At 42.9% G+C, this 15,279-nt stretch overlaps 1 protein-coding gene across 1 annotated transcript in view; it reads left to right on the top strand.

The window, feature by feature from the left end:
• The first annotated feature begins 9,292 nt into the window (after positions 1 to 9,292).
• The window catches only part of LOC147690264 (inverted formin-2-like), a 156,283-nt gene continuing 150,296 nt past the window's right edge, over positions 9,293 to 15,279 (top strand). The window contains exons 1-2 of the mRNA XM_086939470.1: positions 9,293 to 10,037; positions 14,594 to 14,736. Of these exons, the coding sequence (XP_086795596.1) occupies positions 9,293 to 10,037; positions 14,594 to 14,736 (888 nt within the window). The remainder of the gene's footprint in view (positions 10,038 to 14,593; positions 14,737 to 15,279) is intronic.

Genomic DNA, 15,279 nt, shown 5'->3' on the forward strand with positions numbered 1-15,279 from the left:
CCGGGGTATTTTCTCTCCTTTCCATCGCAGATTCACTACCATAGCAACCAGTCTTCTTCTTCCACACACTGTTCCCCGTTCCTCTACCCCTAGTTCCCCCTGCGCTCACGCTACGTCAGTCACTAACGGATCCATGCCCCTAATTTGTTCACTATATGAATACTGAATACAATCCGATGGCATGTTTGTATCATAGTAACATCTTTGATCGCAATATGACCTACCGTGTGAGCTCTTTTGGTAAAAAGTTAATAAAAAATATTTAAAAAATAAATTAAATTAATGCAGAATCAAACAGTTCTTTTGACTGCTAGTGTGGCTGGGCCATTCTTTACAAGCTGGCTTCTTTTAAAAAAAAAATACATTTTAAACAGTTTTGAGGGGGAATTTTCAAACTAACGGAGGGTTGTAGCATTTGAAGTCCCCTGTATAGGTGCTATCAGTAAGGCACATTAACACCTTTTCATCTGTTCAAAAGGCATCGCAAAGTAGACAGGTATGTTCTGGATGATGAGTGCGTATTTGCCATATATAGTTAATTGCCCTTATATAGGGGTGGGGGTGCCCCCTGAGCTCGGAAAAAAACAGGGGAACAGTGGTAGATGGGCCAGGTGCACGGATTGGAGGATGTGTCATGGTGACACACTGGCAGCCAGGCGAGACACTAGCCGAGGCCCCGCTGCTAAAGGTAACATGCACATCTTGTAAAAATAAGTAGTGTACTTGGATTTATGAACTCTGATAGTAAACATATGATCTCCAATTGAGTGTATGTGCACCACTTATCATGGCCTTCTCCTTCCTCTACTCTTATAATTTTGGAAACCTTCCCTTTATTGACTGCCATTATGTTCTAACCCAAGGCTGCCCTTCACATTCTCCTGGGTTTTGCAGTGATCAGGCCATCAGGAGATTGAGACTTTGGGACAAGCAGTGCGGGGTAAGGTTTGCTCTATTCAAGCTTTGGAGATTTGTATTTGCTTTTACACAAACACATCTGTTATAGATCTGGATCCGTCTCCCTTGTCCAAGTAAATTTTGTTTTGTGGGCTACCACTCTCCCCAACAAAGGCGAGGCAGAGCTCTGTATGGATCTGAGCTTTCCAGATTTCGATTGTCTGGATGAGCCCAAAGTATGGATGGATAATTTTTTTTATTCAATTTGTTGAACATTTCCATTGACTCGTACGAAAAACAGAATCTTCACTTATCTCCTACATTTTCTCACTCAGAAAAATTTGTTAGACCCCCCCCCCCCTGCATCCAACAGCCGAGAATGCAATACTGTCATGCAATAGAAAAAATGTAGACACGTGTGATACCTCTAAAGTGAGGCTTACCAGCAAGGCTGTTCTCACTAATTGTATTCATTACATCAGCTGCTGATGACGAATTGATGCATTTATGCAGTTTCTATAAATGTGCATGACTACAGATGTAGTCCCAGAGAAAGCACTGTTTCCAGATGGCTGTTTAACTGAGAGGCACAATTAAGAGGCATAATTAAGATGGTAATACCAGGTTACATGCAGGATTGTTTAGTGCAAACGGCATTAAGCTTAGTGTGAAGGAAGGCATAAAGTTTGATGCATACAATATCTGGTCGCCACTTGTAATCTAGTTTACCACTGTGGCAAAAGTTCAAGGATTTTGAAATTTAAAAGACTACAGGGTATGCGGAGCTAATTTGGTTAGAGTTGGGTGAGTGTCATCTATCTATTTTGAACTCTGTTAAAACCAATCCTGCGAGACCTCCTTGTTTTAGACTTGGGGCACATTTAGTCTGTGCTTTCATGTTTTTAGTGAGTGGCAGATGGCAAGTCCTATGTACCACTTTTGCAAGATCACAAAGCCTAGAAGGTAGCCTCTTATGTGGCATCATAAGTTTAGTAACTTAAACATCTTTGCCTGAAATCACCAAGATGGTTTAAGACCTGATCATTATTCTCAGATACAGGGTTTTACAGCTGGTCACAGGCAAATGTGGCAATAATGGAAAAGTTAGGGACCCAAATATAGATTCTGTGGATTAAGTAGGTATAGGATGGAAGAATAAATAGATTAATTCTGTTTGTGGCTAGAGTTTTGTACTACTCATAGTAAATTAATGCTACCAGCCTTTAGCTCTTATAAGGCAAAGTAAGATAGCAGCAATTGTATATGTTTTGAGGGTCCATCCAACCAAATTTGTGCTGTTTGAGGTTTGCTGAAATCCTGTATAAATCATTGAAATGGAAATATTGGACAGAAGCTGTAAGGTAATTTTGTAGGCACATCAAATGGTGTGCTTGTAAGCCAATAGGCTGGGGTGCAGGGCGTGATGGCTTAGTAAATGATGTAGCCGATTTTGAAGGTGTAGCAAGCAGGCCACGTGGAGTTCCATCAAGATAGTGATCTGTAAGTCCCGGGTGACACTTGTTGTAATGCGTAAAATGCCCTTCAGCTGAATGGAGGGGGAGGCCCAATGTGGAGTCTCTTTATGGAGTATGAAGTAGGTGTTAACAAGGAGTACCTGGATAGACATTGATACTTTTTTCCAGATTAAAACTTTGAAAATGTCTCCTTAATAACAAATTGAGCACAACATTGTTTTCTATGGTGCTTTTACTAATGGGTATTTTGATTTATTTTCAAATATTTAGGAAATTCAGTTTACTGTAAACATCTAACTTGTAAGATCAGTTAAACTATATTAAAAACTGAGCACATCACCCCACCTTGAAAATATTGGCAACTTAGAGTTCTTTCATCTTGGGGGCAAGATGGCCGCCGCACCGTTGTGCTGAGAGGTCGCACTTTTTCCTCTCTCCCACAATGAGCTGACACATTGAGAGGAATACCGTGCCACCCACGAAGGAGAGGTATTAATGGAGACCGGTCTTAGCTGGATAGAAAGAGTATCCCCTAAGAAACAAATATTGCGGATTGGACAGGTTTGGGTCCGTTTGAAGGAAGGAGTCCTGAACTTTATAACTAAGCATCGATCTATGGCTCCTAAACCACCCACCCGTATGGTTAATCAGGAGAAAGGAAATGAGAGGGCCAAGAAACCCCCTGATACCCCGGTGACAACAAAGATAGGGGCAGCTGGTAGCTTGAAGGTGGATTCCTTGACAGGAAAGAATACCGGCGCGATCAGAAAGATAATCCCCCCCCCCGGCGGAAAAAACAAAGAAGGGTGAAATGCAGAAACAAAATGCAAATCCCAAACCGAACAATACCGCAAACAAAAACATCTTACTGAAAGGAGACGAGCAAAAGGTTCGAGAAATGAATATGCGTCAGCCTACCATGACGGAGATTCTATCAGGGAAACCCCCCGAAGCAGTAACTGCAGAGATGTCAGTTTCTCTCCGCGAGTCTGACGCTGTCACCCTGGCGGCTGGAAATGTCCTCGAGGACGTACTCGACAAGGAAGACGCTGTGAAGGCGGTTGCCAGGCAACGGGCCGAGTCGGCGCGGAGAGCAAGTCAGAATGCTGCAGCACTGCAGGCAGACGGAGCACACGCTGGAGCTCACGCTGAAGAGGAACAACCGACTAGAGATGAAGGTAAAGGGGAGCTCGTCAATGGAGGCACTGGAATGGGGAACACAGGCGCCATGGGAGGCACTACAGCGGATATGCTTGGAGCGCTAATGCAAGTAGAAAAAGAGATTAATGACTCCAGGAAAAAGACTGGCTCATGGGGAAGCCGAGAAAGCTTAATAAGCTTAGAAAAACAAAGTCTTGCAGGGGAAATTAATATAATCAAACATCTCCACGGGGGGGGGGAGACTGTACTTCCCTAGAGGGGGAGGGCGAGTTTTACTCTGTAAATGAAGATTCTGAGTCATTATCATCAGCAGAGTCTAATACAGAGGAGGACAAGGGTACCGAATCAGATATAAGCACGGCTGGCAAAGAATCTACAATGAAAAAGAAGCATACCAAAGTAGAGAAATGTCTCCTATGGGACTACTCAGCGACTTCTCAAGTGTACCAGGAGGAGGACGCACATGTAAGCTGGCGGAGGGAGCATCGAATGGCGATATCCCTTCCCAACGAGACCCTTTCCAGACTCTATTCTCGACACTGAAACAGATGCAAAATGAAGCAAGAGCAGAGAGCCGCAGAGCGAGGCAGGCGTCAAAGAAAATACAATACAGCCTAAGGAAGGTCAATAAATTATATGATGAGCTGGTGGACAGAGTTACAGAGGTTGAGGAACGGACAGGCAAGCTGGAAGATGACGTCGGGAGATGGCAGTCATTCAAGACAGAGCAGGAGAAAATGGCAGAGGACATGCGCTGGAAGATGGAGGACTTTGAAAATAGACAGAGGAGGAATAATGTCCGCCTACTGGGTGTGGCGGAAGGGGCAGAAGAGCAGGATGTCAGGCAATTCGTGATAAATCTCTTGAGGGGCGCATTTCCAGAATCCCAGTGGCAGTGGGAAACAGAAATACAGAGGGCACACAGGTTCCCATTTACAGTAAGGAAGACGGGCGATGCAGGAGGAGCAGGGAGAGGGGGGCAGAAAAATCATCCAAGGGCAATACTAGTGTATATTGGAAAGTTTTTGCTCAGGGAGGAGATTTTGGGTAAAGCGAGGCCAGAGAATAGGGGGACTTTTGAGGATAACAACTTTTTGCCAGGCCTGACTTCTGCCATTTTACTGTAGAGAGGAGGTGGAAGCTGAGGCAGATGATTGCACCATTCCAGGCTCTTGGTATGGAGGCATATCTACTTTACCCTGCCAGACTGAAGGTAATTGTTAGAGGGAAAACTTGGATGTTCAACTCTGAGATCAAAGCAGAGCTCTTTTTAGAAGAGATGAAGAAACAAAAAGGAGGGTGAGAGGCCGGATAGGAGATAGTGGGATCTGTGGGTGGCACGGCAAGGTAACTGATTGGGAGAGGGAAGCGACTTGCACAACATAAGGCGGGCACACATAGGTCAGCTGACCTATTTGCCTGTAAGGGGAAGGGGAGGGGAGGGCAGAGCAGGGGTGGAGAGGAAGGGAGGGGGGGGGTGTGAGGGGGGGTGGAATGGCAACAGTTTGGTTATGATTTTGCACATTGTTATGTTTTTGAGTTACACTGAAAGTATACAGACTGGTTTGTTGGTGACAGACAATGCTCATCGTGGCTGGTATTTACTCATGTTAAAACAATGGCATGTAGGATAGCATCAATCAATGTGTGTGGTTTAAATGACCCAAATAAGAGGATGAGGGTGGCTGCATATTTAAAAACCTTGCGATTGGATCTGATATGTTTACAAGAAACCCATATAGAGCTAAGTAAGATAAACATTTTGGAGCAACTGGGGTTCAGGTTATTGGCTAGCTCTAAACAAGAAACTAGGACCAGAGGCGTAGCAATTTTGGGTAGACATAGGGATGTGGTAGTAGGGAAGAAGAAGGAAGATAAATGGGGAAGATGGGCTATAGCAGAAATATGCTTCAGGGGTCAGAAAATAACATTAGCTACAATTTATGGATCTACTGAAGACGACCCAGAGGTATTTCAGTTTCTTGATGCGGAGCTGGCCCAGTGGCCTGAACCCATAGTCTGCTGTGGAGATTTTAATATTCATGACTTGGAGAGCTCATTCACACGAACAGATGCAGTCTATAGAGGGAGGAAAAGGAAAGTGTTTAGGGCTTTGGCAGATATGACTTTGCATAACTCGTTGATTGATCCTTGGGTAAAACTACATCCTCACCTTGATGGAAGCACTTTTTTCTCTGCCCCACATAAAGTATTGGTTAGGCTTGACTATTTTCTGATAACTAGCTGTTTATTATCTGAGACACAGGTGGAGAAACTTCCCAGGGTGATTTCAGACCATAGCCCAGTAATACTTACCATTAAAAATAACCATATACCAAGAGCACCCACACAGTGGACTTTTGAGAGAGGCCTTTTAAAGGATCCTATATATAGGGAGCACATGACGGAGTGGATTAAATGGTTTTGGGATATCAACAGGGGGACAGCAGCTATAGGAATAGTTTGGGATACATTCAAGGCGGGAATAAGGGGAGAAACAATTAGCTTCGTCCTGGGAAGACAAAAAAGAGAAAGGGAAAGGAGAGAGATGGTAGAACATAAATTATTAAGGGAGGAAGAGAATTTAAGCAGGGCAATAAGATATAATTTACCTCTAGAGGATTGTCTGCTTAGAATAATAGCCCTAAAAGCCGAGGCAGTGGAAGGTCTGGCCAGGCAGGCGGCAGATAATTTTTTGACTAAAAAGGAAAAAACATATGAGCTTAGTGAGAAGGTGGGGCGGGTGCTGGCGATTAGAACTAGACAGAGAACAGCTGAAGCGGGAGTAAAAGAAATACGGGATGCACAGAGAAATCTGGTCATGGAGACTTACTTAATAAGAGATGCCTTTAGGAGATTTTACGCAGATCTATATACTCCAGAAGATTCACCGAACCTAGGGGAGATTGATAAGTATTTGGGCGATATATCCCCACCGACGATATCAGAAGAGGATAAAGAAATACTAGATAGTCCAATATCGTTAGAAGAATTGGAGGAAGCTCTTGGCAGTTTGCCGATAGGTAAAGCGACAGGGCCAGACCAAATCCCGCTCGAATTTTATCAAACATTTAAAAATGTACTCCTGGCAGATATGTTTATAACTATGCAACAAGCACAAGCAGGGGAACCTAGCCCGGAGTCATGGGGGGGGGCTGATATAATAGTTATTCTAAAAAAAGGAAAGCCACCAGAAATGCCAGGGTCGTATAGACCAATTACATTAATGAATTCGGATATCAAAATATATTCTAAAATTTTAGCAAAAAGGTTGGCTGGAATCATTGAGCAGTTAGTAACCCCTATCCAGCATGGTTTCATTCCTGGGAAAGGGACTACGCAGCATGTAAGGACTGTGATTACGATGTTTGACTCTGCAGATATACTAGGGGACCCTGTCGCAGCACTCTTCCTTGATGCCGAGAAGGCATTTGATAGGGTCGCCAGGGAATATCTTTGGTATGTAATGAGGTGGTGTGGGCTGGGTGAACCCTTTATAAAAACTATACAGGTACTGTACAGGAACCCAATAGCAAGAATAAGAGTGAATGGGGGGCTTTCAGATAAAGTAAAAATTGCTAGGGGGACTAGACAGGGGTGTCCCTCCTCTCCCCTGCTGTTTGCGCTATACTTGGAACCATTACTGCACAGGTTGGAAGATAATGAAAGGATACCACCAATGAGGATAAATGAATGTACGGTGAAGTCCTTAGCCTACGCAGATGATGTAGCAATCTTAACTCCTAACCCTATTTCAGCTATAAAGGAGGTGGAGATAGAGGCTCAGAGATTTGGAAAAATATCAGGGTATAGTTTAAATAGAACAAAGACTCAGATTATTAAGAATAGATATACTCCTTGTGCGGACGATAGGGTGGTTAACTCAGCAGTATATTTAGGAGTAGTATTAACGGCGAGTCTGGAGAGGATAGTAGAGATGAATCTGGCCCCTCTAATAGGTAAAGTCAAAAAAGATCTAGAAAGGATGAACAACCTGCACCTCTCCCTCATGGGATGCACGAATGTTGTCAAAATGTTAATCCTGCCTAAATTTTTATATTTTTTTCGTACTATCCCTTTAGTTTTTGAGGCTAGATGTTTTAATTTGTTAGAAAGGGTGCTCAATAGATTCATTTGGGCACATGGAAAAACCCGAAGAGCTTACAGATACATGACCCTACCAAGAGAGAGAGGGGGCTGGGGGGCCCCCGATTTTAGGCTGTATCAGATGGCTACAGCCCTGCAGTATATGCAGGGCCTAATCGGGGGTGGAGGAAGCGATATAGGGGTTACGACTATGTCTACAGAAGTCTATGCTATTATACTGGGGGTAGAGGCGGAAAATAATCTTTTAAATAGAGTTGAGTTTGGATATTATAAAAGAACTAGGTTTAAGACCTTGATGGCAGCATACAGGATATGGAATGCATTCCTTAAAAAAATGGGAATGGGGAGATATAATAGGTATGTCAGGCTCTAAAAAAACAGATCTTTCCCGGCAGAAATATTTGCAGATTCAACGATGCTGGGTTGGACACAGAAAGGGATAGAACAGATTGGGGATGTTATGGATGGGGATGGGGTAATCCAGTTTTCAGACCTTATTGCTAAGTATGGGATTGAGAGGAAGGACTTCTTTAAATACCTACAGGTAAGGAGCTTACTCTCTCATAAGCAAGGTGGTAGGGAGGGGTTTAACAGGAATGAAGTACTGGAAAAGATAAAAGTAGGAGGGGACTGCACAATTAGATCTTTTTATGCAATTTTAACAAAAGGGAAGGTGGACGATTTGGAGAAAGTTAGCAACAAATGGGTGGGAAAATTGGGAGTGGACCCCGGAAGTCATCAAGAATCCTTGAATTTGGGATGTAATATCTTGTGCTCAGGCCCCCTGCAATCACAGCATTACAAGACGTTATTCTCACTGTACTATACCCCCGCTAGAATAGCCAAGTGGGGAGGGACCACTGGTATTACCTGTCCACGCTGCAACGCAGGAGATGCAGATATCATTCATATGTTTGCTACTTGCCCTCAGCTGCATACCTTGATCAGAAGCATAGAAGATTTTATTAATAATACTCTTGATATAAGAATTAAACTAACACCTAGGATGATATTGTTTGGAATAGACAATCAAGATGGATTGGACCAGAAAGAATTTATGTTTATAGCCACTGCAGTATTGAGACTGTCAATAGCAAGAGTATGGTTAGACAAGGTACCCCCGGATATGCAAGTTTGGCTGGCAAACCTACTAGCTAGCTATAACCTCGAGAAAGCTATATATGCACGGAAGGGGAAAAAGGGAAAGAGACTCGGGTTGAAAATTTGGGAACCAATAATCAAATGGAAGGAAAGGATGGCATTGTAAGATAATGTAAAAGAATAGTAAACGTTAGAATTATGATTTATGATATTGTTATATAATCATACTGTTTATATTGTTTCGGAAACTTCAAACCAGAGATACATAATGGATGTAATTTGTAAAATGTATAAAAGTATGACGTATAATTCAATGTGCAAGTTAATAAGAAAAAATGAAAAATAAAAATATATAAAAATAAAAAAAAGAAAATATTGGCAACTTACATTTTACTTTTTTTTATAGTGAAAGAAAATACCAAGGAAAAGATTGTCGAAATAAAGTTATGAAGAAATATCAAACTGAAGACAATTTGAGGCACAGTGAATACATGTGCAACTTTTTAAATTAGTCCTAACTGACAAGACTGAAGCTGCAGGAAAAAAAGAAAATGTGTCAGTCTCAGTTGAAATATTGCGAACATTGCAAAACTATGCAGCCAAAGGTCTCCTTCAAGACATCAAAGCAACAAGAGTTCCTGCCTTGTTCATATGAAATTGAGCAGCCTTGTCCAACTCTTTCACTGCCTGTCGTGGTAGGTGGCCCTCCTGAATCTGTTCCACTGCCTACCATGGCTGGTGTTCCACCTCAAGCTCCCCCCCTGCCTGCTGTGGTGGGAAGGCTGCCTCCAGCTCCTCTAGTGCCCGATTTTGTGAGTGTTCCTCCTCCAGATCCTCCTCTGCCTGCTATGACTGGTGGGCCTCCTCCAGCTCCTCCTCTGCCTGCTATGACTAGTGGGCCTCCACCAGCTCCTCCTCTGCCTGCTATGACTGGTGGGCCTCCTCCAGCTCCTCCTCTGCCTGCTATGACTAGAGGGCCTCCACCAGCTCCTCCTCTGCCTGCTATGACTGGTGGGCCACCACCAGCTCCTCCTCTGCCTGCAATGACTGGTGGGCCTCCACCAGCTCCTTCTCTGCCTGCTATGACTGGTGGCCCCCTACCAGCTCCTCCATTGCATGGCATGTTTGGTGGGCCTCCACCAGCTCCTCCATTGCCTGGCAGGATCCGCAGGGCACCTCCTTTGCCTGGAATTCCTCATCCACCTTTGAATGACAATACATTTATCAATGCACGGAGGCCATCATTAAAAATGAAGAACTTGAACTGGCAGAAGCTTCCTACCAATGTAGTGAGAGGTATGCATTTGCAATTCATCTATGATTGGGGCATGGGGCAAGCAGGTCTGTAAGTTTTGGCAATGTTTTGGAAATGAAAATGTGCTTAATTAGATTATTAGATGTGATGCTGATCTGATCAGTTGTGTTACATTGATAGTGATAATGTTGTAATCAGTTAATTGGGTCCTTCTAAGTAACATAACTTCATAGCACATGGGCTGTCCGTTTTATCACTAAATATAAACGTTAAAAAACTAGCTGTGCCTTGGGAAATCATTTCTAAATTATTCATTCAAAATGTGGATTTAAAGTGTTGTCCTGTGCATACTCTGTATGATTATGTGGAGTTAATGAAGGTTGGAGTTGGACAGATTCCTGATCAGTGCGTCAGCTGGAGAGTTGCTTCCTTCGGCACTTGCTGTAGTGAACTGCCTCGGGCAAGTAGGTAGTCAACTGCTCCGAACCACCGTAGTTTGCCATAGCAAGTGAAGGTATATTTATACCTTGAAGGTGTTTAGGAAGGCCAGCGTTTGACGTAAAGTCGGGCACATGAACGTCAGGAATGAACCCCTAGGGAATAGTTGTTCATTGTAAAGTAACTGAGTTCTTGGAGGAATCAATATTCATGCAAGGGGAAGTTCCCTAATTGCTTAAGCCGGTTTTCCAAGAAATCGTTGTGACGTTGGTACGGGTGGAAGTAGCCATGCCTGTATTTGGGTAGCATGGGCTATGCCTAAATAAGGGTTTGATTTCTATGCCTATATAAGGGCATGAATTGTGAAAATTCACTCTGAGCCTAAAACGCCACACAACACATGTTCCGTTAGATTCTCAATCTGCTCTTCAGTGTTCTTTTGCAGCTTCATTGCCCAGATGTCTTCTAGCAGCAGTAAGCACATATTGCCTAGTAATCTCCTTGGCCCAGGGCTGTGTCCAACAGCGCCCCACTATCCTTGAAGCAGGCTACATACTCTGTACTCATCAGAACTCACTCCTCCTTTGACACTTGCAGGACAGCTGTGTGCTTAGTAGATATCAGTGGAAGTCCCCCTTGAACTGTACTCACCATAGGACAAATCCACAGATGTTTCAGGCTAAATGTGGAGGTGGATACTTCCTTGACTGGGCAGAGACACTGACCTTCTAGAAATGCCACATCATCCCTTCACCGCTAGTCAGTCCATCTGTGCAGTATGTTGGAATTTGGTGAAATAAAGCTTTGGTGAGTAGCATTTTTTTCAGAGCATTGATCTGCCCCCTTGATTACACAAAACTCTGGTTCCTTCCCTCAACTTCAAAAGCAAGTCCGCCTGCAAGTGATACCAGAGGTCTGGCTGCAACTTTGTTTCTTTAAGAAAGGCCATGCCTGGTTTATTAAGTGTGGGCTAAGTACCGATTTTGCCCTTACCTCATTTCTCTCCTAGGAGCAGGATAATCCTCTCCAAGTGGGCATATTATTTGTGGGAGGTTTTGGTCTACCTGCTGACCAAAAACACAATTAACTTGGTGCAACAGGTTAGTTATGGACTGAATCTCCATGAGGACTGACTTGGGAAACTGCTGCAACATTCAGGGTATGCAAGGAGTGTAAGTCAGGTCAAATTAATTATATTTGCACTCTTGACCTTTATAAACCTATACAAAGATACTTTAAGATTTTCTCTAGGGAGAGCCAATGCAAAGTTAAGGTCTTGGGAGCAGCTTTGACCTACAATGTGAATATAGATTGATTGATTATAGTACTTATATAGCGCATACTGTCACCCTGCGGGTATCCTGGCGCTTCAGACTAGGAAGAATTGACCAGAATGGAATAGGTCAGAGCATATAGTAAAGTACTAAAAAGTCACAGTAAAATACTACAGATTTGCACTAAAGTCGATAGGAAAAGGGGATTTTGTAGATTCCAAATTAAACTATAAAGCTTGTACGATCCATGATAAATGCATTCAGTGTCCAACCTATGACCCGCTCCCGCTACCTGGGCACAGATGCCAGGCTGAGTAAGAGGGTGGGGCTTAAAATAGTTGGACCCTGTTTCTTCACATTGCCCAAACTGCCTTTTGTCTGTTTCAGAGAACTAGAACACAGGGTGTAGGGAAGTGACGAGCAGAACAGAGAGTGGCATACTGAAACAAAGTTAATTTCATCGCATTAGGACTAGCCTTTATTTTTGTTGAAAAAGAGTACTTTTTTTAAGGTTGCTGATATTTTGCATGTCACTAGCACATTGAGAGAGAGTTTCATATGGAGAGGCTGAGTTTATTTGGTAGCGAGATTATTCTTCCAAAACATGTGTACTGTCATACATCTAGCCTTGGGTGCTTGGTCAGTTGGCATGGGGACAAATGTTTTCAGAGCAAGTCTGTTGCATCAACGTGCAGAGCTTTAGCGACCAAGCTTAGGGTTTTGAACTGCAGTTTGCTTGACAGGTAGTGACAGAACCAGGCCTAACGTGGTCTGTCCATTTCTGGCCCACAATGAGATGTGCCTCATAGCTCTGAACTCTCGAACTTTCCCTGTTTTTTCAGGGAGGTACATCAATATGCTAGTGGTGGCTACATGACCACAACAGAAACTGGAGTGGGCCAGTGTTGAAGATGACTATTTTGGCCTTGTTCATGTGAGGTGCGAAGGACATATTTTAGTCTAAGAACAAGCTGTGATTCCACATTGATCATAAGAGCAATAGGCAAAGGATACTGATGGAGGTCAGCAATAAAAAGAGGTGTGGTTTTTGTGGTCCCAAGAAGCACAATTCCTACCTTCAAACACATTTTGTACAATCTGTTCCGACACATCCATGATCGCACATATGTGAGGCTTTCTAGAACCTGTTGATCTTTGGGCAGGGGCGGCTCTAGGCTCATGGTGGCCCTGGGCAGGAAGCGTAGGTAGGGGGCCCCAGAAGAGGGGGTCCGGGCGGGGAAGAGCGTAGAGGCCAGTGAAGAGGTGGGGGATCATGGTGTTTGCAAGTAGAAACCAAATCCCTGCCAGGGGCCGCCACGCAAATATGTATCCATCCTCAGAGGAATATTATATTAAGGATATATATTGGCATGGTGGCCCCAGGGGTATGGTGGCACTGTGCAGGTGCACAGCTTGCACATGCCTAAGGCCACCCCTGCTTTGGGTCATCAGATCTGGATATGTTAGCCGAAAATTATGTGCATACATATGATCGGGCTAGAGTTTTTCCTTTTGCAGATTCGAGAACCATAAATTGCTTCTCTGGATGGACTGGGAATGGTGCTAATCCTATAAGGATTTTGGTGCTCCACACTAGAGCCTGGTAAACAAATCAGAACACTCAATATTATGTGAGGCACATTAGGCTCCACTAAAAGGTCAAATAATGTTTTACTGTCAAACCATGAAGGTTGAATAAAAAAAAAGGTAATAGAAGGTATAAATTGGCTTCACAGCAATTTATAATCCAAATGCATATGCTTCAATTAATGGGCAATTACGCATACATTTTACAAAGCATAGGCAGAATCAGCATGGGGTCGGCTCAAAGAAACGTTTAAAGGAAAAGTCAGTCCTCTCTCTTAGAGACCACTCTAAAAATCTCCTGCTCTGCTCAGTTGTAATCTGTCCTGCTCTCTAGAGGCAACAAAACTAACATTTTCCCCAGCTACATTCAGTTCTCAAGACTGTCCAAACGGGTTAAAGCAAGATTATTCACATACATACTCAATAGATTCTCCAAGTATCTGACTATACACACTTCTTTCTGTGGTCTTTAAACTTACACTATCTGTAGCAAATCATGGTACATGGACTAGTCTGCACACTGCAGGTGTCGCTTGAGTGTGCTATTTATTAAAACAAGATTCCATGATAATCACAAAGAAAAACATTTCATTTCATGGGAATGAAGGAAAAAAGATTGCACTCAGCGCTTATTAGGACTCTAGCTTGCTGCCTAGGAATTTAGTGCTTGATTTACAAAAGTTAAACTTGAACTTTTCTGTAAGTGTTTTTTTGCTATTCACAAACACATTTTAATAGTAATTATGTGACTGCAGTCAGGGCGGATAACTTCGCACATAAAAAGGACAGTGAAAAAGAGTAAACTTAAATAAAATTCAGGCTAAAATGAACGTATAAGTAACCACGAATTAACCTAGTTTTTACCTACAAATGGCATTTAGCATGACTGTTAATTTCAGGTTGATGCAAAGCATTTAATATATAAAAAAAAGTCATAATTTGTCTGTGTCCTGTATCGACTTGGGCTCTTTGATACTGTCCTATTCAGCGTGACCTAAACTCACTACTACAAAAAGGTTGCCCAAATGAACTAACTGCTTGATTAAGTGAACTCTTGAGACATTGGTCATGGTATCAAAAAAGCATGGATTGGTAGTGTCCCCTAATTTTCATGTTTTTAATTATTCTTCCTCACAGGTCAAGACAGAAATGTATGAGCTTATTTTTGCCCACTAAAACACACATAAAGCTAACTATTTATTCTATAACCTAATTTAGTTGTTTCAGGTTGGCCAGTACGTGTACACTTTTTTTTTATCAAAGATTCCTGAAATATTTTCAACCATTGTACCTTTCAGAAAGCGATTCCTTGTGGGCAACCATGAACACTTCTAACAAATCCATAGAGCCAAATTATTCCACCATTGAGGAACTTTTCTGTCTGCCGCAAACTACACCAAAGGACAAAGACCTTACTCCAGTAACGAAGTCCCCAAAGGAGGTACTAGAAGTGGTGTTTCAAGTGTGCCATGGAAACTCATGAAAGCAAGAAAAAATTGCCCTTCTCCACCTAAGTTATAGTTGAAATACAACCACAGCTGGGTGTAGTTGACCACTTGTTTCTCTGGTTGCTTGTGCCACTGTACCTATTGCAGTGATAGCCACATCACTGCTGCTGGACCGAGTTCCTTAATCACACTTTTCCTCTCATTTCTCAATCCTTCACTTACCCTCCTCTTCCCTTTTTATTCTCTCCTCCATGTCTCTTCCAATGTTGCTTTGTTCCTTCACTCGATCCTACTTCGTGCCTTCCTTTTTCAATTTTTTTTTCTCTTTGCTAGCTTTTGACAAAACCATTGTCACGGTTTCCTCTCTCCCCGCTTCTTCCTCCATCCTGTCTCTTCTGTCTACATCCTACCCGAGTCTCTCCTCCTCGACCTTAATTTCCCTGTCCTCTGTATCCCTTTCCTCTGTCTCTTTCGTCTTCAATTTTCAATCTTACTTTTCTCTCCTGTTCTCTCGTCACCCTAAGTTGTCCCTTTTC

This window comes from Lissotriton vulgaris, chromosome 9 (genome assembly GCF_964263255.1).
Source record: "Lissotriton vulgaris chromosome 9, aLisVul1.2, whole genome shotgun sequence".
NCBI classification, from domain to species: Eukaryota; Metazoa; Chordata; class Amphibia; order Caudata; family Salamandridae; genus Lissotriton; species Lissotriton vulgaris.